Source organism: Ammospiza nelsoni, chromosome 6, assembly GCF_027579445.1.
Source record: "Ammospiza nelsoni isolate bAmmNel1 chromosome 6, bAmmNel1.pri, whole genome shotgun sequence".
Classification (NCBI taxonomy): Eukaryota; Metazoa; Chordata; class Aves; order Passeriformes; family Passerellidae; genus Ammospiza; species Ammospiza nelsoni.
The window spans coordinates 61,295,786-61,321,556 of record NC_080638.1 but is presented as its reverse complement, the minus strand read 5'-3'; the positions used below and the strand labels follow the sequence as shown (position 1 = coordinate 61,321,556).

The window sequence follows — 25,771 nt, the reverse complement described above, 5'->3', positions numbered from 1 at the left end:
CTTTCCTTCAATGTTTATGGAAGCCAGTAGAGGTTCTGCTGCAGTTTTCTGAAAGGAATTCTTTAATTAAAGCCAACTATTGGTGTATGATTTGTAGGTTAAAAGAATTTTTGTGTTGGCACTGCACTCTGTGGTCTGCATTTCTGCAGCATTGCTGTGCTATTAAGTTCTTGGTTTTAAGGATCAGTGAATCTGTACCAGCTTGCTGGGTGGTTGTTAGAAAAATGGATAATTTTTTTTTCAGTTTTAATTATATTAAATGTGAATTTAAATACACTCTTCATTTATATTGACTTTGAAGAGATTATCTTTTTGGATTTCCATTTATTATATTTGCTCTAAAAATATGTAAGCTCTTAATTATTTTTTTTATCTGGCATTTGATCTGGATTGCCATTTTCATCTGTTGTCTTTAATTAGGCTTCCTGCTGGGTTTTGTAGCTTTACCGTTCATACCTTGTGAAAGAATCAATTGATTTCAGTGCAGATTCCCACGGTTACTATTCTTAAATTGCTTTCTTAGCTCAGCAGAGTGGTGGCAGAGTTCTTGCAATTTGATCTTCACGGCCACTGCTGTTTATTTAAACTAAAACAGATTACTCATGATTTTTCTACAGCCTGCATGAGATGATTTGATAATTTATTTGTAGGCAGTGTTTGCTCCAAGGAGTCACCAGTGCTGCTTCTTAATTCACTCACCCACAGTGTCTTGGGGCTGCCTCTGGATACCATCCAGGTATTCCAGAAGTGCACAGGAATGTGACTAAAATTGCACCCAAAGCATGTGATTGCAGTGTTTTTAATTTTCTATATATGAATATATATGTTTTCCAAGTCATGTAACAACTGTCAGTAGGTGTTTAGTCAAGAGACTGTAAAGGGCAGGTGAGTCTGGAGATGGAGGTTGGTGCAGAGGAAAGGGGCAGGGGAAGTGATTTAAATGATTCTGGGATTTATGGGGCAGCTCTCTGCAAAGTCAAAATGGGTTTTTTGGCAGAGGGATTTGCAAAAAGGAAATTTTTTTCTTCTTATCTCCAGCATAAAAATGATGAGTGAATAAGCAATGATCTCTTGAGCTGAGTGTGAAATGTGTAATTGCTGTTCCAAGTCCTCAGTAAACCCATAAAATAGTGATAGTGAAGTGCTTTGAAACATGTCAAATACTGCTCTTAAAGCTCTCAGAAACATATGTATACATTCATGATTTTTTCTTAAATTAAGCATTAATATTGAACACATTTATTATCTTTATTATGGGCAGCTGATAGTGCTGTGTGTAAATACCCTTACGTGGCATGAAATTGGGATTCAGAGCTCTGCCAGGAGAAGAATCAACACAGCAAAGATTTTCCTTCCTCCTTGCTAAAACCTAGCTTCAACAACTGATTTAAGAAATAAAGTCATTTAAGACACCAAATTAAAACCATACCTTTAAATCAGTTAATACTGGAAAACACAATTAATTTTTATGTCAAAAACTTCTACCCAGGCATGCTGAGGGGGGAAGACAAGGTTCTTGAAGTGCTTTGTGCTGTATGTAATTTCATAAACCTGTTCTCCACATAAATGTGGGCTGCTTTATCCTAGAAAGCACTGAATATTCTATAAACCTAATTAAAACTGTGCCTTATTAACACTGTAGGCCTGCTAAGTGCATTGTGGCATTATTTAAGACTGTTACTCAGTGTTTGTTTCATTCAATATAAAGCCCCAAATCCCACCTGCCACTGGGAAAATTGTATTTTTCATAGAAATAAGTGACATATCCCATAATTTTGCTCTTGCAATACTAGATTTGTGTTCTACTTCTTTATTTTTAAAATAAAAAAATATTTTAAAAGTATAATTTTAAATATTACAATCTTTCTGTCTGTGTGTATGTGTTCATATAATTTGGGGCTTATTACTAAAGATACATCTGGGGAAAAAAGTGCTATTATGGGATGGAGTTGTGTTTCACTTCTGTCTGAGCCAGGCTGTTTTGGAGAGGGGCAAAGCAGGTCATATCAGTGGTGAAATCATGTTGTGTGAAGTGCAGAGCTTCTGATGAGCTGTTCTCTTATCTGACATTACATAGGAATAGAAAGCAAGTTGCCTGTAAAGCTTGCTTTAAATTTTAATAAACTGTAGAAAAGATAAGTGGTAATTTCCTGATGTGGATGCATCTGGTAGAGCCTGCTAAACCCAAATTCCAGGATCATAAATTTTAAAATGGATCTTTGTGGCTTGAATTTTTAAGCTGGCATGATAGATTTAAATTTTAGGGAAATAAATTTCCCTTCTTCTCCTCTGTCTGTATCAGTCTTACTGAAAAACGACAGAAGATTCAAATTTGAGAACACAATGAAAATAACAGGAAGGGAGAGCAATAGAGGCCACTAATCCTCTAATTACTTTCTCTGAACACTGGGAATTGGGCTGCAGAATATCCTTCAGTACAATCTAGAGTAAGCTAAATTTATTCCATTCCAAAGCTGTAAAGGGAAGGGTTTTGCTACCAACTCAGAATAGTAATGGGCTGTGGTGGTCTTTATCTGATGGGAGGGAAGCAGATGTGGCTGCTCTGTGAATGTCTGTCTGCAGATTTGAATTTTCCTGCCTCTTAATTGCCCTGTGCTGGCCCTTTCACACCCTGGGGTTTGAAATGGAGCTAAACAATCCCATGATTTTATAAACCACGGGGCAGAGCCCTCTGCTCTGGGCATGGGGGCTGAGGATGTGGCACATTTACAGCAGAATTCACAGAATCACTGGGTTGGAAGAGCCCTTCAAGATCATTGAGTCCAACCCAGCCCCAACACCTGAACTCACCCCTGGCCCCCAGTGCCACATCCAGGCTTTGTTAAACACACCCAGGGATGGGGACTGCACCACCTCCCTGGGCAGCCATTCCAGAACTTTCTCACCCTTTCTGTAAAAAAGTTCTTAATATCCAACCTACATTAGGAAGTGGCTGTGTTGGATTCCCCTATAAATTCCTTTTGGCTGCACACTGCTATCAAATCTGTTCAGTGGCAGACATGACCTGTATTTTGGCTCAAGTGCTCTCAGCCAGTTCTTTTGTGCTTGCTTTGCTCACTAATGTGCTGTTCGTATTGATATTTTCCCCAATCCCTCATTCCACACTGAAGTTCAGTAAACTCACAAAGATGCTGAAGTTAAATGTGTGGCTTTCAGCTGAACCTCCCTCTGCTGGTGTTGCTTGTGTTTTGTGAACCTGGCTAAAATTCTGGAGTAACAATCAGGCACAAAACATTCTGGGATAAATGAATCCTAAATTTGGTTGTAAGCACTTTGTTGTATTTCTGGTGAGTGACTGAGGATGGGATTTGCTTTCTCACAGTGTTTCTCAGTTTGCAGGGTGGGCAGGCAGTGCTGGTCCCACATCCCCCAGAGCCCTGACACCTCCTGGCTGCAGAGATGGTCTTTTTTTCTCCTCCTTTGTATAATTTAAAAAAGATTTGGGACTCAGGACCAGCCTTTTTTGTGCAGATTCAGAGGCAGCACCAGAGGGGTTTACAGTCACTTATGTTTTGGAATGAGCCTGGCAGCTGCACATGTGGAGAGGAAAGCTCCTTGCTTCCCACTTGTTAGCAACTTGATTTTTCAACTCCAGTGCAGCACATAAATCAGGATTTAATTCTGACTGCTGTTTAATGTATTATCTTGTTGACTTAAATCACTTAAGTAGCTCAGTTAAACACAGTTCAGAGTGTGTGTGTGTTTTTAAATACACTAAGTTGTGTGTGAGGAATGTGAGTAAGCTCTGAACTTTGCCCAGGAAGATGCTTGGTAATGTGTATAAATGAGAACTGGAAAGGTTACAAATAAATACTGTGTTCACTGTGCACTTGTAGGGCTAAAGAAACCCAAAGGGATTTTTTTTTCCCCACATGCAAGATGTGAGCTGTTAACTTGTTAGTGAACTGAGGGGTCAAATAATCCCTTTTATCCCTGTAGGAGCCAGATCCTACAGATTTACCTGTTTTGTGTATTCTGCCCCCAGAATTCCCTTGCAATAAGGAAGCTCTGTTTGAAAAGTGGGCTTAACATACTTTTGCCCAGAGCTAGTGTCAAGTTTGCCCAACTTGGTTCAAGTACCAAGTTGGGCAAACTTGACACCAGTTGAACTATTTTACAGGATTTTTTTTATTGTTGAAAGTCTCCACAGAGGAAATTGCCACGAAGTCCAGTTTGCAATGACTTGTTGCAATTCCTGCAGCAATCCAGACCAGTAAAAAATAATCTGATTGCTTTGGGGTTTGTTCTGGCAGGACAATATTCCATAGTGTGATTTCTAGAAAGCAGTTTCTGTCCCTTGATGGGCTCTATAAAATCTTAACTGCTTTCTAGAAGCACTGAATGGCTTTTTGGCAAGAAGAATTTGCTTTTTTTCCCCCCTCTCTTGAGAGGGTTTTGTGCAGCTGCTTAACAGGTCTGTTAAGGTAACTGTCTGGAGAGTCTTTGGCTGTCTTAATGTAAAAGTGACTCGTGTCAGATGCAGTTCATGGATTCTGGGAGCTGTGGAATGATCTGCAGCCTCTCCTGGTGTTATTGTGTGCTCTCCTTGGCAGGCAGGCACAGCTTGGTGCTCAGGGGTGCTTTGATTCACAGAAGCATTCACTGCTGATGAGCTGAGTGTACAAATCTTTCAGGCTGTGGATTGATAGAAGCCCTTGAGGGGACTTTATCACTATATTTTTTCTTTTTTTTTTCTTTTTTTTTTGTCTGGCTTTTAGTTAAGGATTCTAATTTGTGGCTATTTTGTGTGCTTGGCATACCCAAATACATGAGTGTAGCCAGGCATCTGCTGCTTTTGTTCTGATGTGTATAAATGAATTGTAGCCTGTTGGCACCAGAGTGCTCACTTACAAACACTGTTGCATCCTTCTCTAATTATTGATATTTTTGTGGGTGTGTCAAGAGATTTGGGGATGTGATCCAGCTGCAGTGACAAAATCATGTTTATGCCTTCATGTTTAAATCTATAGTCTTATAGTCTTCCTAGAGAAATCCTACTCTTAGGAAATTAATGCCGGGAGTTTTGGGGTCAGAAGTTTTGCTTTCCAAAAAGTCACACATGAGGGAAAGTCTCACTGGTGTCCAAAAGATTATTTAATAATTTGAGTGTAATCTGTACTGAGAGGAATATGGAGATCTAACCTGTAATACAGTGGAAGATCCCCATATAGTCTGTAGTGATCAGTTAAGACAATGAAAAGAGAATCCCTGCTGGAATAAATAAGAAATAGTGGGACTTTTTTTAAAAGTGTGGATAAGTTATTGTTGAGTACAAATACAAAAAAATGCAAGACTTGTAAAAATCTGCGTGTGACAGTTTGATACAACACCACTGAAGGTCTCCTATGAAACAGATTAAACTGCATAGGACAGTGATAAGCAAAAATGTCTCCTGAGGCTCCAAAGCAGCTGAAATTGTCCTCAACACAGGGTTCCCAGCAGGCAGCTCTAGAGCAGCTGTGCTAGAAAGTGTCACAGCAATGTGCAGGCACAAATGTGTCCAGAGCAGCATTCTGGATCTTGGGAAGGATGATTTATGCTTTGGGTAATTGATGTATTTGACACTGGTGCAGTTTTGTGTGATGCCTCTGGGCTGTCTCTGGCTCTGGTCTGTTTGGGGGAGGAAATTCAGCAAACTGACTAAAAGAGGAAAAACACAGATAATTCCAAAGATGGATGAAAGATCACTTGTAATATATTGCTACTGAACATGGCAGAAGAAAATGGAAGCAGAGAAGAAAGATCTTAAGGGCTGGAAAAGCGAAAAGGTGCAATTAGGCAGAAGAAAATGATTCATAGGTTGGTTCTGTAAAGTGTTGGTTCACAACCACCAAAAGTTGGTGATTTACAAAGCAGCTACAGTGTCATAAAGCTGGTGTGTGTTGGTGTAAACTGGTGTCTGCTTTGAGCTGCTTTTATTTATTAGGGGGAACAACTGGGCTTGCAGAGCTGGTCAGGAGTCCTAGGAATGAGGAGGGACTCTGGTCTGGTCATTGGCTGCAAAAATGATGGTTTGGACCCCTAACTTCAGTCTGTGCAGTTTCACCAACACCCCCTGTGCATTTTGAAGGTGTTTTGAATACTCCCTTTTGTTTGAGGAGTAGCCTACTCTACATTCTTCTGTATAACCAAGTGTCTTTATCAGCCCTGATTTAGCTTTACAGTAGCTTATCTAGGAAAAACTAGAAAGTTTCCTATCTAAGAAACTTCTCCCTTTTTGCCTCCTTCCTTGCTGTAGGACCCAACCAGAGAATTAGGGGATGGCATGTTTTATTGCTGCCTCTCTGGAGAGGCTGCTGTGTGTGGTATTGGCTGCTTGTCTAAAACAACACAGATTCAGCAAATGGATAAAAAAATGGTTTTAACATCTGCCTGTTGAGTTGATTAATGGCGAAGTGCTCCAGTGGCAACACACAACCCCACATGTGCACTTGGAGCAGATGGCTTTGATGTGTGCTCCAGACAAATGTGTTGTCCCTTCTGTCCCCTCCAGCCTCAGAGGGAAAGGGTGCACAGAACAAACCTGGGAGTGCTTCAGAAGCCATAAAAATGTGAAGTGTAAATAAACCACACTGTGCTGACTTTGTTTCTGTGTAGTCACTGAGCTTTGAGTTTTGGGGGTGATCTACATTCAGGAAAGGGAAGTTGGGTGGGTGACCTGATATTTTCATGCTTCAGCCTGTTCATTGTGACAGGGATTGCAGACAGTGCCTCACATAGATTGTTTCAAAGTGACAAAATTTGATTTCTTTGGGGTGGCACATTTCCTTCCATACATGCAGTTACTGGTTCTTGGTTGTTTTTTTTGGTCATTTCCTAACACTCATTTAGTTGTCAAGAGAAAATTGACAGCTGAAGTATTAGAGACAGACAAGGTGTTAACATTGATATTTCAAAAATGACTGCATGGATGTTGTTGCAGTTGCAGTGTTTATAAAGAAAGGGAAAATCTTGGAAGAATGGGATTGTATGGAGCTGTGCAGGAAGCAGATGCAGAGTTAAAAGAACTGAGCCAGTGGTTCTGGTTGATTCAGATATTTTAGTCTCTCCTACAGGCACATTAAACCCTTAAGTTTTCCATAATAATGTGTCTTTCTTTGCAGAAGGCTGTAGGAAAATTACAGTATATATATAATAGCTGTATCAGTAGGCAGAGGTCAGTGTAAATTTATTGAAATACTGTGTTACAGAAGCAGCAATTCTGGGCAATTACTGTTAGGTTTGAGACAGAGTAAAATTGCAAACAGCCTTTCTTTAGCTAATGTTCTATTGGCATTTGTCTTAATTTGCTGGGAAACTTCCCAAGTGGTGGACATGCTTTTCTGATGTGGGTAAAATATCAGTGGCTCATGCTCAGGAGCTTTTGTTATGTTTTCTTATGATAGCTCAGAGTCTGCTGGCTCTGGCAGCCAGTCTGCCCAAAAATCCATTGGAAATGGGATGTGTTCTTCCCTTTTGAAGGCTTCCTTCCTTGCTGGCTAAAGCTTCCTTTTAAGTTGCAAGATCTTTTGTCTGACATCCCTGAGTGTTTCTTGTGTTCTCTTTTTATAAAAGCAATGGAAGGCCGGCAGCCAAGTCTGAAAGCATTTAACTCATGAAGGCTCTGCTGTCATTAATTTTAAACACATCACTGTGGTGTCGGTCAGCTCAGCTACCAACAAAGAAAACTAAAGTGTTCCCATAAATCATTTTATTGTCCTAATCTAACCTAATTAACTAAACCAAAAATCCTATTCTGATGAAGCAGCCCTTCCTGTGAGACATCTGCCTCTTTCTTAATGGATTTTAGCTTTTATTTCTGCTATACTGCACAGGAGTTGGTGACCATAATAATGTTAAGTCCCTCTTGCCCTCCTTGGGGAGCTCACCTGCCACAAGGGAATTAATTTCAAATTTCCAAATGCTGAGATGTTTTATTTTTTTTTTTTCATTCCTTGGAAACATGGTTTGCAAGCCAGGAGGAAGCAATAAAATCTCTATTTCTAGAAGTGGATTAGACTTGCTCCCTGCAAGCTTTGCAAGTAAAGGCTCTGAGAATTTTGGGATGTGCTTCTGCAGTTCACTGACAGGCTCCTGACACGGAAGGTTGGACTTACCAGTGTTCAGTTGATGTAATCGTGCAGTGAGCTCCTGACCTGTTCCTGAACTCTGGGCTGGAGGTGACTCAGGGGAATGAGCAGCACTGTCAGTGTGCAGGGCTTTGCTGTGGCACACCAGGACATGATCCCAGGCAGGGAACATCTGCCTGAGCACAGACAGAAATCAGTGTGGGAGAAAAAGGTGGAAATTCTGAATAAAGAGCTGTTTCTGCTCCTGGGGATAATCTGTTGAAGATTTGTTAAGTTCTAGTTTTATTCCCTCCTTTTCCCCGTATCTTGGCTGAAAAAGCAGAACACTAAGAAACACTGGTTTTAAATATAACCTTTATATATTCTTATTCCCTTTATCTATGAGGTGCCTTTACATGGGGTGAGGCAATTTGATTTTCTCCCTTCTTGAAATGCTGATGAAACGGATAGCATCCCCTTTCCAGGGGAGTGAGTGGAGAGCAAAGAATTGAGATGGACTGAGATATTCCAGGGGCTGCCAGAGTTGCAGTGTTGCTGCTGGGAAAGCAGACTCTGTTTGATCTCTGTTTGATCTTGGCTCCTCTGAGACCTGACAGATTTGTAAGTCATAGCCTTTAGCTGCTGCTTTGATTGTGAGGGCAAAGTGCTGCAACGAGGTTTTGTTCTCAAAACGGAGAGAAAGGAGCTAGAATGAAAACGTGTGTGTAAGGAGGCAGGGGAAAAACCAAAGCCAAGTGTAATTCCAGCCAGCAGGAAGGATATCACTGGAAACTTGAGCTACTAGCAAAGCTGAAAAATTAAAAATAAAAAAAAAAAGGAACATTTGCTTGGGCCATGTTGTTGTGAGGTCATGGGCCTTCTCCTTTCAGTCTCTGTTAAAATTGGGCAGTTTTGGTCCAAAATCACCAGAACACAAATCTTGAAGTGTAGTGGGGAGCTGTGGGGTTTGCCTGGAGCAATAGGGAGGAATTTTCCTGCTCACCTTAAGAGCAGGTTCAGCATCCAGTGAGGCTTGGAGCCTCCATCTGGGAAGCCCCATGGGGATGGATGGATTGCTGTGCAAACACGAGCCCTGTCTTGGAAAAGTGCGGGCCAAATCTGTCCCTTCATGCCATGTAGAATATGGCACTCAGGGTTCCCTTCCTGCTTTTCTTTGGCATTTGGACTTGTAAAAATCCTTCAGCCCCACTATGGACATAGTTACTAGCAGTGGAATCAGTCTGGAAAAATCTCTTAGTGCTGTTTGTTCCCCCTTTTCCTCCAGAGGGTTTTTGTCAGTTCGCCTTCACTTTGCTGTTTCTTCCAAAGGGAATTGCTTGAACTCAGCACCTTGAGGCAGTTAAATGTAGAAAATGAAGTGTTGTGTAGCAGCTGGATTCACCCAGGCTGTGTTTCCCCAACATTTCTGCTGGACAAGGGGTGGAATTTTCTGTGTCCAGCCTGGATTGGCTTGGTAAGCTCAGGCTATGGATGTTAGTGAGATTTTTCCAGCATTTGTATCTGTTGGGAACAAATTCAGGATGTTTTGGTTTTGTTTTTTTTCCTGTTCAATTTATAATTTTCATTAAACTTTTAAGAACCTGAAAAATAGGAACAAACTGCTCGAGTAAAGGAGCCCAAAATGCTGGAAGTGCCTGAAGGAAGATTTCCCTCACTACTCAGGTGAAACCTGAGATTTATGGTTGGATTTGATGATCTTAAAGGTGTTTTAAAACTAAAATGATTCTACAGTTCCACTCACTCAAAAGCTTAGTGGATTCTAAGAAAAAGCTTTGAAAATACCCAGTGTTGCTCTGGTGGATCTTGGTAGCCTTGGAGTGATGGTGAAGAGGCAGAGGTAGAGTTTAGTGCCAAGTTCTTGTTGTTCCTTGTCTTTTTTCCTGCCTGGAAGGTGGGCATGGTGTTGTCCAGCCCAAAACTCTGAATTTATCAGTTAAAACTTGTGAAGCTGCTGTAATTCTTGTGGGAATCAGGGCTTTTGTCACAACTTCAGCTGCTACACCAGGGCAGTTATGTGACAGCATTGAGGGGTTTGAGGAGGGAATCCTGCTGACAGGGAAAGCAGTCTGAAAATTTGAATGCTAAAAAGGCAAACTCACTATTTTGGTTGCAAAAAACCCAGATTTGTACAATCAATCTCCAGACTCTTTTGGGACTTGTAGTAGTGTGGTTCTGTATTTCCTCAAGCAGTCAAAATCTTTTCATCATGATTTTGCCTGTGTCTGCATTCCACTTGCAGTAGTGTTTTATTAGGAGTCTTAACTTCCACTGTTTTGTGTAGCTCCTAAAATACTTTTGCTTGTCACTTTTTTTTATTATTTTTTGACTTGGAAGTGACCAATTGCTTTGAGACTAGCACTTAAAATATCTGTAAAGTGTCTGAATTTGAGAGTAACTGTTGGTGCTGAGCAAACTGTGAAAGCACACAAGTTGAAACATTTCTCATAACGTTCTTTGCTTTTTCCAAAAATGATTACACAATTCCAGGAAATTAAATGTAGCTTTTCTTCACTGAAAATAACTGAGTATAAATAATGGAAAACAAAGGAGGGGGGGAGTAGATGGGAAAGAAAAGTTGGGAGGGGAAAGGAGCACGCAGAGAAAAGATCATTATGTCCTACCCTGGAATTTCAGAGGACACACTGACCCTGGTCAGTATTATTAATATATCTGAGCTCTGTAGGCGTGGGGCACGACCTGACTCAGTAATTCAGGAAGTCTTTGTGTGTTTCCCTCTGTGCTTTTTCCATCAGACCTTAAAACTTTCAGCTTGGGTTCTCAGCAAAGCTTCCCAGTGGTGCGGGAGCTTGTGTGACGCAGGATGAGCTCGGGGCACACATCCCTGCCTGGGAGCTTTACCTGGGGGCTGGCGGCTGGAGCTGCAGGCAGGACCGCCACATTTACACTCTGTCCTCTGCTGCAACACACATTTGTGGAAATGAGTGAAATCTTGTGTAGGAAAGCTGTTGCTTTCTCATCTTTGAAATGCTGATAGCTGATAATGAGTATGAACTGATTATTGAGATATTAAGCGTAAAACTTGAGGTGTAAGGATCTCCTGTTTATTTCTTTATTTCACTTCATTCTTTTTTTTTTCTTTTATATCCTGAGAACACCTTTATTTCTTTTATATCCTAGGAGCACCTGAGACCTGCCCTAGGGTTTGAGATCCCTTTCTTAGTTGTCAAAAAGGCACAGAGGAAAAATTGAGAGCACAGCTCAGTGTCCTGGCAAGTCACAGAGTGTAGTGACATAGTCCAAACTGCATTTGTGTGTCATTTGTTCTTGCAACTGTGTGCCACTGTAGTGGTTATTACAAAATACTATAAATAATCTGGGAAGTTCAGAATTTGGCTTTTACTGATTACCAAGTGTGTTTACATCACTTCTCAGCTGTTACAATGCCTAGACTTTGTTTTCAAGTTTTAAAAGAAGTACTGAGAAAGGTTTTATTGCCTAATCCTAGAATGGTTTGGTGGGAAGGGACCTTAAAGATGACCCAGTTCCACCCCTCTGCCATTGGCAAGGAAATTTTCCACTAGAACAGGTGCTAGAGCTTCCAGCAAGAGGCACATTGTAAAAGCATTGTCTGGTTGTAAATGCGTGAGGTTTGCAAGAAACAATTCTTCAATTACGTGTTTTCAATAATTCTTTGTCAAATACTCTTGCTAACCCTTAGCAGGCTTTTAGTATGCACATAGATGTTTTTAATACCTCCAGCATTCAGAAGGATTTTTAATGATTTGTTCAATAATTGATGGAGCTTTGGCATAATTTAGGCTTTTGTGAGGGATGGCAGGCAGATGAGTAGAATATATTTAGTTGTTTAGTTTAACCATCCCTCTCTGTGAATTCTTAAGGTGAAAAGCAGAACAAAGGAAAGGAGCAAGTGAGAGAACTTCTTGGAGGAAATTATCCCCTTAACTGAAAACTGGTGAAAGCCTTAATTAACTTATTAATTCATTGCTTAAGTGTCTGCAAAGTGTTTTCTGAGCAGTAACAGTCATTACCTTCCAGAATTGTGTGTGGTTAGATGGACCTTTATATTTACATCTATTTCCCTGGTAGCCAATAAATTCAGTTTCTCAGCTCGTTTCCCTCAGTCTGGGTGAGATAAAGCAGAAAACAGGAGCTGTCCTCTTGCTGTCTTCTTTTAAATACTGAAATCCTTTTTAATCTTTGATGCCAAATCCATATCTGTAGACACCAGTCTACTTTGACAGGTAGTAAGAAGTACCCTTTAATGAGGAAAACCACACTGAAAGTCTGGATTTTGTCACCAGTTATATAAAATTGCTGGGCTCTTTCTGATATAACCAGAAATTTACTTAACCTGAAGTCCTGGCTTTTAACTGCAAATCAGTTCTATTGTTCACTTCCTTCAAAAATAAACAAGCCAAAACTCCCTCAGTTCCATGTCTTTGCTAGGGTACAAGTTGCTGCAAGGGTTAGGAATTGAATATAATTTCAGAGAAAAAAGGTGTTTAGAAAAAATACAATATTTTTTACGTACAGAATACCATATAAAAATGATATGTATGTAAAAATACATATAAAAATGTATTGGGTGCTTCTGAACTAGAAACAAACAAGTGCAGCTTGGGGTTTTCCATTAAAAAAAAACAAAAGGAATCCTATTGTATGTGCTTAGCCAGCCTTGTAATAACATGTTACCCTACACCGCTTTTCCTGATCACAGCAAAGGTGTTTATGTAGAAAAATGATTTGATTACAATATTTTTGTGTGTAATAGACATCTTTTTTTTTTTTATCCACAGGCAGTCAGCTCAAAAGGCCACCACAGCATCTCTTACACATTATCCAGAACCCAGACAGTTGTTGTGGAATATATTCATGACAGAGATACAGACATGTTTCAGGTAAGGCTCTAAAATACTTGGATTATTTTTTAAAAACATCATAAGAAACCCCAGTTCTGCCTTATCCTCTGGGTATTCTCTGTGACCTGTGGGATTTCCACAGCCTCACCCAGCTGCATTCATATGGGAGCACTTGGAAATTTTGCATTATTCTGCTCTTTGCAAACCCACTGTTAATATCTTACTGAGTTACTCCTTTAATTGTGCTCTGCCTTTTCTCCCAAGACAAACAGTACTGGAGAGAAAAGTGTGCTCTGTTTGGATTCATGAATTAGCACAGAATTACACCCACCCCCTCCAGACAATCATGGAATAAAAAGGAAGAGGAAGGAGTAGGACATGGGATGGGGAAGGAGGAAGGTAAAAGAGCTGGGAGTAGGGGGGACAGACCAGTGATAAATTATATTTATCATTTCACTCATTATGCTGAGTTCTGAGGGGTGTGCAGATCCCTCAGGTGGCGTGGGCTGAGTTTCTCTAAGCTCCCATCATTGTCCAGCATGTGCTCAGTGTCCCCTGTCTGCATTTGTGTTTTTCTGCATCATTTACCAATCTGATAACCTAAGTGCTATTCTTGTGCCATGGTTATTTTTATGTGTAATAAGAGAGCAGAAATTATAAGTGTGTACTTGGACTTCAAATTTGGGGAACCCAAACATGCCATCCAACCCTTTTCATTCTAGACTGCCAGGTCTGTGTTATCTAGAGCATCTCACCACGAATTGTTATCCCTCCTCATTCAGCATTTCATATTTAGAAGGGCCAGCAGCTGAGTGCTGTTGACAGAGAGGAAATAACTCTTTGGAGGTGTTGTTGCTTCTCTTGACTTCTGTGTTTTGCTCTATATTAAATTTTCTACTGTGTCTGAAACTATTAGGTCCAAATAGAAATTGATTAAGACCCAGTCTTACTCATTTGCTGCAGAATGAAGGATTGAACAGCCAGGATGAACTGAAATAGGTTTTTCTGTGTTGACTAGTGAAAAAAAAAATGTAACCTATCCATTGGGGTTACTGTGTGATGCTTGTTTAGCTCTTGAGTAGCTACAGCACATATTTTTTCCTGTATATAAATTTTGAAAAGCCATTTTTGAAAGCTGGATTTTTCCTCTTCTTGAGTACAATGAAAAATGAATAAAGAGTTGCAGAACAGCTGCTTTTTCAGGGCATAAAAATCTATTGCATAGTGTCCTAGTGGTGGGTATACAGCTTTTTTGGGGGGGAATAAGGCACCACTTCAGTCTTGGGGTGTGTGTGGGGGTCCTGCTGGGACTTGATCTCAGTGTGACCTCGAGTGCTGTGTCCTGGGTCAGGTTTCTGCTCTCTGGCTCTTTCCTGAGGGTTGCATTCCATGCATTGGCCTGCAGGAGTTGTGTGCTGGGCTGTGGCAATAATTCCCCCTGAAGCAGGGCCAGAGCAGCTGAAGAGGTTTCCATTATTTATATGAGCCACTAGATTGTAACTGTTCTCATGAATCTGTTGGACAAAAGTTCCTTGAGGATGTTCAGTGCAGCCCTGTGGTACATGATGACAAAATTCATGTTTGTTGATCAACAGAGCAGAGTTTCATTGTTGGTCAGGCATCACTTGGACAGACAGTGCTTGGAGTTTGATGTGCTCTTTGTAAATGTGTGTTCTTGGCTTGTGTAGGATGTGGAAGTTGAAAAGCGAAGGATAATTCCTGGACCACAGGATTATCCTGAACCTTGAGGCCCCACTTTGACTGCAGTTAACATGTATTATCCTGGGCAAATCTTGGCTTTTTGTTCTTTATTCCCACTGTGCTTCTTGAGCTGTTCTGCTGTGTTGTTTGTAGTTTTGGGTTTTTTAAATGTAACTATATTATGAAATCTGTGTGCGAATGCTGCTGTGCACCTTTGTCTGAGTGGCACCCAGGTCAGATTTCTTCATTTAATTACAAAAAAGAATGCACAAATGTGTTCTTCTAGCATCCCCCAGGCTCTGTATGCTCCAGCACCCATGTGCTGCTATAAATGAAGATTTTCTTCAGAGTTTAACCATTCTGTTGATGATGCATTAGGTGAAGTTGAACCTGTTCCTTCATGGTGAAAATGGATTGATTATATCTGCTCATGCTACTACAAAACCCAAAATGTGCAGCTCCTACCCTAAATAACCACAAGTTTATACAAGAAGCAGGTACATTCAATACAAAGCATTGATTTTTTTTTCTGAAAAATGACCCTTCAGAAGATGCAGAGTCCAATTCTCACTCTCACCAGAGTGAAATTCTGTTGAAGCCCTGAACCTGCAGCTGTTAAATTCTGTGCTGGCAGAGTTTTCTCGTCAGGAGCAGTGTTTCACTGACAGCAGCAAAGCCTGCCTTTCACACAGTTTAACAATCACCTGCAGAGGACACAACTCTGCTGCCTCTGCAGCACCTGGCACATTTATGGGTTCTTGTTGGAAGTAACTTGGGGAAATCAGATGGCACAGGTAACAAGAAAGGTCCCAAAGTGCAGCCTGAAGTTGCTAAAAGAAGGAAGTCTTCTGTGCTGTGGTGGAAAATGGGAGAAAAATGAGTAATGAAGGGTGTAAAGAGCAGCTCTGAATAATGGACTGGGTCTGTAGTGACTGTGGTCTGGCTGCAGCTGCAGATGAGTAAAAGTTCTGCAGGGTGGATGTTGATAGCATCAAGTTTTCCATTTATTCCTTAGGCACTTGCTTTTCAGGTGATCTCAAACCCAAATCCATGATTTAATACAGAGCTTGAGAAAATTGCCAGATTTTGAAGGCCACTTTTTCAAATAAATTCAAATGCTGAAAAGTAGCACAATACATGAGACTGATGCTCTAGAAGGTTTTCTCAACCGGAAAAGGGAAGAAAACCAAATATTTAAAAGATTTGATTTTGTACAGACATACTTGTGACACAAATGAGATAAGTACTAAAGTGTTTATATAAAATACTACTTAATATCATTCTAGAGATTATAAACAATGCATCTATGTGCTTTTTTAAGATCTTAATGGTTATATCTAAAGAAATTGGAATTTCATGGTGAATGATTACTGTGATGTAAGGCTGGGAGCACACACTTGTGTGCTTTGTCATCCTTTAAGGAAAAATGAGGCAGATTTTTCTCTAATTGCATCTAAAAGCTTTGAGAGAATGATCTATTTCAGAGACTGCAAGAGGCAGAAACTTGTTATGAACAAATTAATTTCATATTTGTTATTGATTATCCTTTAAGAGACTCCATGTACAGATGGAGAACAGTCAAAAGTTATTCATGAGGTTCCGGCTGCTGCTCAGTTCTGATTCTTAGCAGGAATTGCTTTGTATTGGAAATAGAAACCTGGTAGAAATAATGCTGTAAAAGGAAGAAGAATATTGCTTTGTAAGATTTAGCTTCAAGTTGTCAAGTTCTATAAATCAGGAATATCCCATCTTAAATAGTTTCTAAACTCTCTCTCCTGGGTATTCTAGTAGACACTTTGTGTGGGAAATTGAAATGTAGACTTTTGATTAGGCCTTGTTGAGTATTTGCTGTGCAGGGAGCTGATGCCATTTTCTGCCTGTGCTGAGCCCTGTGATGTGGAGGCAGTAACCGGAGGTGTCAGGAATTCTGACATGTGTTACACTGCAGCCTGCACACAGAGCTTGAAGCAGAAGCACAGCAGAGATCCCTGCACTGTTCTTATCAATCCAGTTGTGACAAGGCTTAGGTGTGGATAGTATTCATTTCCTTAACTCTGTAACAGTGTTTCTTTAAAGCAGATTTAGTTTGCAGAGATGTTTGTTAATGATAGAGCCATATGTGGCTCCCCATCAAGATCTGAACTTCTGGGGGGACAGTGAGATCATGTTTAGTGAGGAGGTTATTTAATATCAATGGAGATACCTGATAACTGAAGGTAGTTCCATATGAAGAGTATTCCTAATTCTGTTTGATCACAAGGTGTCTGTAAAATTAATATTCTGTTCCCCTCCTTGTTCCTCAGCTCCACTCTCCCAGTTAAGCTCAAAGTTGGTGTAACACTAATTTGCCTGTAGAAATATTGATAAAGCCTCACTGTCTGGCAGTCAGATCCTTCCATCCATGTAGTCATGAAGTTTTCTGTCCCAGATGTTTCCAGATTTGGAATTAAAATTTTTAGCTGAGAAGAAAGAAAATTTTTCCTGTCTATTACTGAGTCTTACTGTCCACACACTACTGGGTGTGTTTAATTTCTGATCAACTCAAGAAAATGTTTTAACTATCTCAGTCATGCATGTGCATGATTAGGAATAAATTTCAACATAGGGTGGGTTTTGCCTGACAGCTCTTCTTTCAGGGACTACAAATCCTGAAAACCTGAAGGTTGGTAGCTCTTTCTTATGACATATCAAAATAACCAAGTTCTGGTCTAAAAGAAGTGCTTTATTTTTGTGGCAAATGTATTTGGAACTAGAAAATGTGAATAAAATTTGTCAATCCAAGCTAGTGCTTTCTCAACTGACAGAATGTAGTGGTAGAGTAATTTGCTGTGGTTGGATGAGGAAATAGCAAGGTGATAATACATTTTTTGGTGACAATACTCTTATCAAACAGATCAGCTGTGTTGATCTGTTTCAAGCAAGCATGAACATCACTTGTGGTAAGTGAAAATTTGTCATTCCATGCCTGTGACATATTTCTGCCTAGGACAAATGTGGAAATACAGGTTAGTCTCTGGTTGGATCTTGCCATCCAGAAATTCAGTACATAGAAGTTTGCTGATATCATCAGTATTAACCTGGCAAAACTATGTCCTCAATGCTTCATATTTCTGTAGGTATTTCTATTTATACCATTATCTTAATTTTTTTTGCAGGTTGGGAGGTCCACAGAAAGCCCCATAGACTTTGTAGTAACAGACACTATTTCAGGAAATCAAAACAGTGATGAAACCCAGATCACCCAGAGCACCATCTCCCGATTTGCCTGCAGGATTGTTTGTGACAGGAACCCACCATACACAGCAAGGATCTTTGCAGCTGGCTTTGACTCATCTAAAAATATATTTCTTGGTGTAAGTACTGCTAATAATGATGTTACAAGCAAGCTCTGGTTTCTATTCTGTTACTTTCCAGCCCCCAAATCTCCTTGTACTTGTTGATAACTTGTACTGTCATTAGGCTTTTATTACTCCAATGCACCAGCTGCAGTGTTAAATAGAAACTGCATTTTTATGTGCCTGAGTTATCACCAGCAGAGACTCGTGGTCATAATTGTCTTTAACAATGAAGCTGCACTTGAGGAGCTGTTAGAGGATTTTCTTTAGGTTGCTTTGATGTGTTTCTGTCACACCTAGGAAAAAGCAGCCAAGTGGAAAAACCCTGATGGCCACATGGATGGATTGACAACCAACGGGGTGCTGGTGATGCACCCCAAGGGAGGCTTCACCGAGGAGTCCAAGCCCGGGGTGTGGAGGGAGATCTCTGTCTGTGGGGACGTCTACACGCTCCGGGAGACCAGGTCTGCTCAGCACAGGGGCAAACTGGTGAGTGGGAACTTGTTGGTTTTGGTTTTTTTTAATTTTTATCTTTGTTGAGGTTGGGATGAGATGATAGTTTGCGTTTGACTCAGGTGTTTATTATTTTTTATCAGTGTCACAGTCTTACAGCAGCGAGTTCTGTAGTTTTTCATTAACAAGGCACAAAAAATGGTTAACTGTCTCTTGTTACAAGGTCTTTTAAGGCTAAATTAAGAAATGACACTAAATTATTTTCACTTTTAACCCAATAATTAATCACTCAAAGTCCCCACTGTGAACTTTTCTGTCCAACTACAAAATAACACCCAAACCCATGAAGGGGAAAGAAGATAAAGAAGAACAACCTGCTTCTGCCCTAAAACTTCTATCTTGCTTCCTATTTATTACTATATTCTAAAACCCCAAACTCTGAGTTTTCCACCCTGTGATATTACACACTTCTAACCAACTACACACCCGTAATCTCAGTGCTATCAATCAGTTTTGGAAGCCTGTTCCACAGCTTCAGGTCAAATGTAGTGTTCTCCAGGAAGTCAGAGTCTGTTTGTACAGAAAGTCTGAATTTCCAACATCCAGAACTCCATCAGGAAGTGACTGAAATTAATGGAGGAGTACTGTGGATGTGACAGTCTGGTCAGAGAGACAGAAAGCTAGATCAGCTTTCCCATGAATCAGTCTGGGAAGTTTCAGGGAGCTGGAGAGAAAGGATATTAATCAAATGGAAACAATCCACAGGTGGTGTTTTGTAACAAGCTGTTTTCTGTTTTGTTTACAAATGAGTGTCCTCATAATTAGCCAGTGGTGATGGTGTTTTGATTAAAGGACCAATCAGGTCCACCTGTAGAGAATTAGAGTATAGAAAGGAGTGGGTTCCTAATAAAATTGTTATTAGCCTTCTGAAAATGCATGGAGTGTGTCACTCTTTATCGGTGTCACTTCTGACTCAGCAGTAACAGGATGCTTGTTTTCCTGGCTGTGAATGCAGGCAGGTACAGGGTGGCTGTCCCTGAGCAGTGGCACTGTGAGTGTGTAAATCTGTGTGTTACAGCAGATTTTGCACTGTTCTTCTGTTCCTGAGTGTGTGGGAGAACACTCAGAACTTTCTGCTAATGCCACTTTTCCAACTGAAATAGCACAGAGTGTAAAAGCAAAATAAACTCTGCTCTGGAGTCTCCATCTCTGGAATGTTCTCCTGGGACACGGCGATGTCTGAAGTTGCTGCATGGGGAGCTGTCTTTTGCAGTACTGCCAGAAGAGTCCACTTTTGTGCAAAAGCAGTTTGGGTAAGGCAGCTTCTGTTTGATTTACCTGCCGCTGGGAAGATAAGAGGAGCCCTGGAAGTATATTCCTGTTTTCTCCTGTGAGGCAGGAGGAGCTTTGCCTTTGCCAGAAGTGAGGGATTTCAGCTGCCAGGGACTTGTGACACATAAAACCAGGAGAGAAGTTCAATTAAGTGACTTGGCAACTCTGCCATTGGCTTTGCAGAAAGCTGACTGCAGAAGGAGTTGAGGGAGTAGAGCTGGGCTGCTCTGCTTTCAGCAGACACCCTTCAGGACATAAATTGCTTTGTCACACTGATGGTGGCAGGCAGATGTTGCCTGGGGACCTGGACAGATGATGTGGCAATTGCAGCCTTTGTGGTTAGCAAAACACCTTTTTAGTGCTGCTAAAGAGAGGCACAGCAAAACAAATGAATCCCCCTCCCTGCATCCAAAACGAGTTGAATTCTCATTTAAATAAAATTGCATGGCACACTGGTATTGATGTGATCAGTATTCCTTGATTGGGTTCATAAAACCAAATGCAGGCTGTATAATGAATTGAACATGTTGCATATGAGGGGAGCTTTTTGTTTTGCTGTTTGTGAAGGAATTATCTGAAAAGAGCATCAGATCAAGGCTTCTCTCATCTCTACTTCAACCACTACATTTTTCTGCTGAAATTACTTGGCACTGGTGACCTTTATCTGTATTCTGGATTGTACACTGAGGTGTATTGTGCAAGGATGATCCACAGTTAATCTGTGAATTTAAACGGGATTAAAATGTAAATGCTAAATTGGTTGTCATTCATAGTATTCTTAGGCAGATGTGATGATTTCATGTGACCTACTTAATGCATTTGTTTGTATTTGGCTGTTTGTTCTGCATTAGTGGTGTTTTCTGCATACTTTCTGTGCATAAAGCCAGGCAGTAGGTCTGCTTTTCTCTTTAATTTTATAAAAAGCCTTTTTAATATATATTCATTGCTAATGAACTGATAGTAAAAGCATGGATTGCTTGTATGTTTGTGACATTAAAATAAAGAATATTTCAGTCAAGTACAATGTGTGTTTGGCATAATCCCTTGAAAATGTTGTAAGTACCTGCATTTAATCAGAGAGAAGCCTTTAGGCAGTGCACGATGGGGCTGTGTTTGCTTGGCATACCTCATTAAATAAGAGGGCTAATGAGTGGGGTGGGTAATTGTTCATAAACCGAGCCTGTGTGACTTCAGATTTGTCACCTGAGAAGTTCAGCTGGTGATTGTGTCTGCTGCAGTGCTGAGGCATGCAGGTACCTGTGCTGCTGCTGAGGGACACTCTGGGAGTTCATGCTTCTGCAGAATGCTTGACCCTTGCCACAACCCCTGAAAAAATGGTTTCTGAGAGGCAGGACAGCTGAGCTGGCCTGTCCTGGGTAGCAGTTTTTAGTCCAAAAATGACTTTATAATTTTACTGTGTGAGCAGTTTCTGTCAGTGTAATGTGGGCAGAGAATTCCAGGAGAGAGTCTGCTAATGCAGCCCTCAGGGAATGGCATGTCTTTTCTTCAGTCTATCAGGACTTACTGAAATATGACAAAGGAACAGAGAATCAATATTGGAGGAAAAAAATGCGTGCTCAGGGGCTCAAAGACTGTATAATAATTTATATCGCAGCTGCAAATGCAAATCCCCTGTACAAGCACAGAATAAGAGAGCAGTGCTCATTATAATCCTACATATAGGTTAGGAGGTGAGGTGGATTCAGGACAACAGTAAGACAAAATTAAGCAGGTTAAATGCTGAGAAAGGAACTGTGGTGTCTGTGTGGTGTTTGTGAGGTCCCAGGACGAGGGAAGAGATGAGAATCTGATTTCATGTCTCAGAAGGCTGATTTATTATTTTATGATATTTCATTGTATTATGTTAAAAGAAGGCTATACTAAAACTATACTAAAGAAGTTGGGAAAGGACACATCAGAAGGCTGATTATTTGATGATATTATATTGTATTTGATGATATTATATTGTATTAAAAGAATGCTATACTAAAACTATACTAAACTATAGGGAAAGGATACATGAGAAGGCTGATTGATTATTTGATGATATTATATTGCATTAAAAGAATGCTATACTGAAACTATACAGAAAGGATATATGAGAAGGCTGATTATTATATTATAGGAATATTGATTATTATAATATAGGAATATTGATTATTATATTATATTATAGGAATGCTATACTAAAACTATACTAAACTATAGAGAAAGGATACATGAGAAGGCTTAACAAGAATGAAATCATAAAAACCTGTGACTCCTCAGAGCCTTGACACAGCTGAACTGTGATTGTTCATTAAATTAAAACAATTCACTATCAAGCAATCACCTAGCACAAAAGCAGCAAAACACAAGGAGAAGCAATCAGATCATTGTTTACATTTCTCTTGGAGGCTTCACAGCTTTCCAGGAGAATAAATCCCGGCGAAGGGATTTTTTTCAAAAACTACCATGGTGACGATGGGATTTTTCAAAAGATATCACGGTGACGAAGGGATTTTTCAAAAATACCGTGATGACAGTGTGTGTAACAGCACTTTGTGTCCTGCCACCAGGTGGAAAACGAGACCAACGTGCTGCAGGACGGCTCCCTGATCGACCTGTGCGGGGCCACGCTGCTGTGGCGGACGGCGGACGGGCTGCTGCACTCGCCGACGCAGAAACACATCGAGGCTCTGCGGCAGGAGATCAACGCCGCGCGGCCCCAGTGCCCCGTGGGCTTCAACACCTTGGCCTTCCCCAGCATGACCCGCAAGGACGTGGTGAAGAAGAAGGACGTGGAGGAGAAGCAGCCTTGGGCCTACCTCAGCTGCGGCCACGTGCACGGCTACCACAACTGGGGCCACCGCAGCGACGCGGAGGTGAACGAGCGCGAGTGCCCCATGTGCAGAACCGTGGGCCGCTACGTGCCCCTGTGGCTGGGCTGCGAGGCCGGCTTCTACGTGGACGCCGGGCCCCCCACGCACGCCTTCACCCCCTGTGGACACGTGTGCTCCGAGAAAACTGCCAAATACTGGGCCCAGATCCCGCTGCCTCACGGCACCCACGCCTTCCACGCCGCCTGCCCCTTCTGCGCCACGCAGCTCACCGGGGACAACTGCGTCAAGCTCATCTTTCAGGGCCCCATCGACTGAGGAACCGCACGGAAATGACCACAATAAAAAGTTTTTTCGAACGGTTTACTGTGAAGATTTTTTGCCACTAATTCTAGATTTTACCTTTTTTTATAATGTTGTTGATACAGGGGGGCGGTAGGGCGGGGATGGAGGGGCTGTGGTGGGGTTGGGATACATTGATACCTGGAACTCGACAGATATCAGTGGTGTTGCATGCTCGAAAGCAGCATATTCATGGAGTCCTTTGGTCAAATTGTAGTATATTTGTAATCTTTTTATTAGTACCCTGGATCAGAAAAAGGTGTCTTAAATGATTTTTTTAAGCTAAGATTTTTTAATGGAAAGGTTTTTTCTTCTAAACTTTGACAAGCCTTTAAAACCTATTTTTCAAATCTAGAAGGAACATACAGAATGTAACTGTCTTTAATTTGCAATATAATTTAACTTGAATAGTTTTCTCAAGGAGCAAATACAGAATGTGTGGACAACCATAGGTGAATGTTCACTAGAGATAATTGGATATGTAAGAGAAAAATTAGCTGCCTAAAATGTAGAGGATAAAAGCTATTAAAATATCTATTATGGTATAACACAGCTGGCCAAAAAGGCATCAAAGATTACTTGAAACTGAGGAAATCCTCTCTGCATTGATTTCCTTTCAGTGTAGTAGATATCCACTGGCTATTAGGTATGGGAGATGGCTCATTTTTTTCTGGTTTGTTTGGTTTTTTTTCCACTTAACCTGCATCTGGTGAAACTTTGCTCTTTTCCATACTTATCTCTGGGGTTTAAGCTGATGTTCTGTGTATGTGTGGTCTGGCCTTTTTTATTTCTGCTTTGCTTGCCCTCAGTGCTCCTTCCCCAGGACCTTTGGGTGAGTGGAGGCCACAGAGTTTCCCAAAAATGGTTTGGGTTGGAAGGGACCTTAAAGCTCATCAGTTCCACCCCCTGCCATGGGCAGGGACACCTTCCACCGTCCCAGGGTGTTCCCAGCCCTGTCCAGCCTGGCCTTGGGCACTGCCAGGGATCCAGGGGCAGCCACAGCTGCTCTGGGCACCCTGATGGAGCCAGAGCCGTGCCCAGGCTTGGCTGCAGTGATGAGGGGTGGTGCCACAGCAGGAGGTTTAGGTACAGCTGGTACAGAAATTGTTTCCATAAACCTGAATTTAGGAAAGCACTTAGTCTGTCTTTAAATCTGAGCCCATGGCTGGGACTGTTTAGAGTCTCAAGAGCTTCAGTGCATTGTGGTTATGTGCTGTTATGTTTTGAAATTTAAAAGAAAACAATTTAAAATAAGTTATTTTTTAAGCTCACTTTAAAGCATTTTCACTAGAAGGGAGAGCATCATTTCCAGTTCAGCTGAGCGTTTTTGTTCACTTTTCAACTTGCTGCCATCTGTCACCTTTTCTTTTGCAGATTGAGTTGTGTTTGTATCTCTTTTTTTCCCCCAAATGTTTGCAAATCAAACAACATTCAAATATAATCAAATATATGCACTGGGGTGGTACATCTGAAGTGGATCACTTGAAATTCGTGACTTTTTAAGAGAGCTGATAAATGTTTACTATGGAAATAATTAAATCAGAATTTCATATGAGGTGTACCCTGCCCACTGTTAGGCTCATTTCATGCAGAATAATAACTCTTTGATTTGTGGTTGATTTTTTTTTTTCCTTTATGCTTTCTGTACTCTTGGTATCTGAGGTATCAATCTATCCAGGTTTAAAAAAAAAATAATTGGGAGAAATCTATAACATCTCTAGATGAAATTGATCATTCAAGCTCAGTTCTGTTTAATCAACTATAGCTTTTTGCTATATTTGTGCCCTTTGTATAAATATATAATTTATATGATTTTAATATATTCTGTATATATATATACTTGAATTGGCCTGTTCATATTTTGGTTGTAAAATTGTTTTATAGTTAACCTTATAAACATTTTACATGTCCCTTGCCAGTGGTGATGGGATGGATTTTGTCTGCTGCTGTTTTTAGTATAACTTTGCTGTCTACATGTTCAGCATTTTAATAATTTGAAAATAGCTTTACTTTACTTTTTGCTGTTAAAAATTAACTCTGCAGCATTTTTTTGTCCTAAAAGCCCCGAAATGTACAGTTTTTGTCCCACTCAGTGATTGGAAACAGGACAAACCTTGTTAACCTACAACACTATGCTTCTTCCTAGTGCCTTTTCAAAGAGATCCTCTTGTTGATTCCATATTCCAAGTCCTTTCTCCCAGCCTCGTGGCTCACCTCCACAGAGGAGCAGCCCAGCCAGGTGGGGGAGAAACCAGAGACAGAGGTGCCTCTTCCTCACCCCTGAGCCCCTGCAGGTTCCTCAGGTGCCACAGTCATTCCTGGTTAGCAGATACCTCATCTGGGAGAGGCAGCCTCACTCCTCCCTCCCTGCTGGACTCGCACCCAAGGATGCTCCTGGTGAGATGCTCCTGGCTGGCTTCAGCCCTGCAGCTCCCTCCACGTGAGCTCAGCAGGGGCTGCACATCTCCTCTGAGCCCCCACAGGCTGGAAACACCCAGGCACCCCCTCCCTCCCCCAGCTGCTTCACTGCTCCCCTGCACCGTGCAGTTTAATTGCTGCTTCAGGGCTTCATCTCCCTTCTGCTCCCCGTGGAAGGTGTTGGGAGAATCCTCACTGGAAGCACAGCTCACCACCAGGCTTGCTGTGTTTGGCTTGTGTGAAGCAGAACACTGGATGATGGTTTGTGTCCAAGGAAAGTGTGTTTGAAACTGTATAAACAAGATTTTTTTTTTTGTTTTTGCTGTTGGCAGTTCTGTATAACACAAGGAAAACTCTGAGAATCCCAGAACAGGCAAGGCTGGAAGTGACCACAGGGCTCATCTGGCCCCACCTCCCTGCTCAGGAAGGGCCATCCTGGA

General features: G+C 41.1%; 1 protein-coding gene across 1 annotated transcript in view; it reads left to right on the top strand.

Annotated features, from left to right (window-relative positions):
* The window catches only part of PELI2 (pellino E3 ubiquitin protein ligase family member 2), a 66,609-nt gene extending 43,650 nt beyond the window's left edge, over positions 1 to 22,959 (top strand). Inside the window, exons 3-6 of the mRNA XM_059474590.1 lie at positions 12,869 to 12,970; positions 17,788 to 17,985; positions 18,268 to 18,456; positions 22,311 to 22,959. Of these exons, the coding sequence (XP_059330573.1) occupies positions 12,869 to 12,970; positions 17,788 to 17,985; positions 18,268 to 18,456; positions 22,311 to 22,889 (1,068 nt within the window). The 3' untranslated portion in view covers positions 22,890 to 22,959. The remainder of the gene's footprint in view (positions 1 to 12,868; positions 12,971 to 17,787; positions 17,986 to 18,267; positions 18,457 to 22,310) is intronic.
* Positions 22,960 to 25,771: the final 2,812 nt, after the last annotated feature.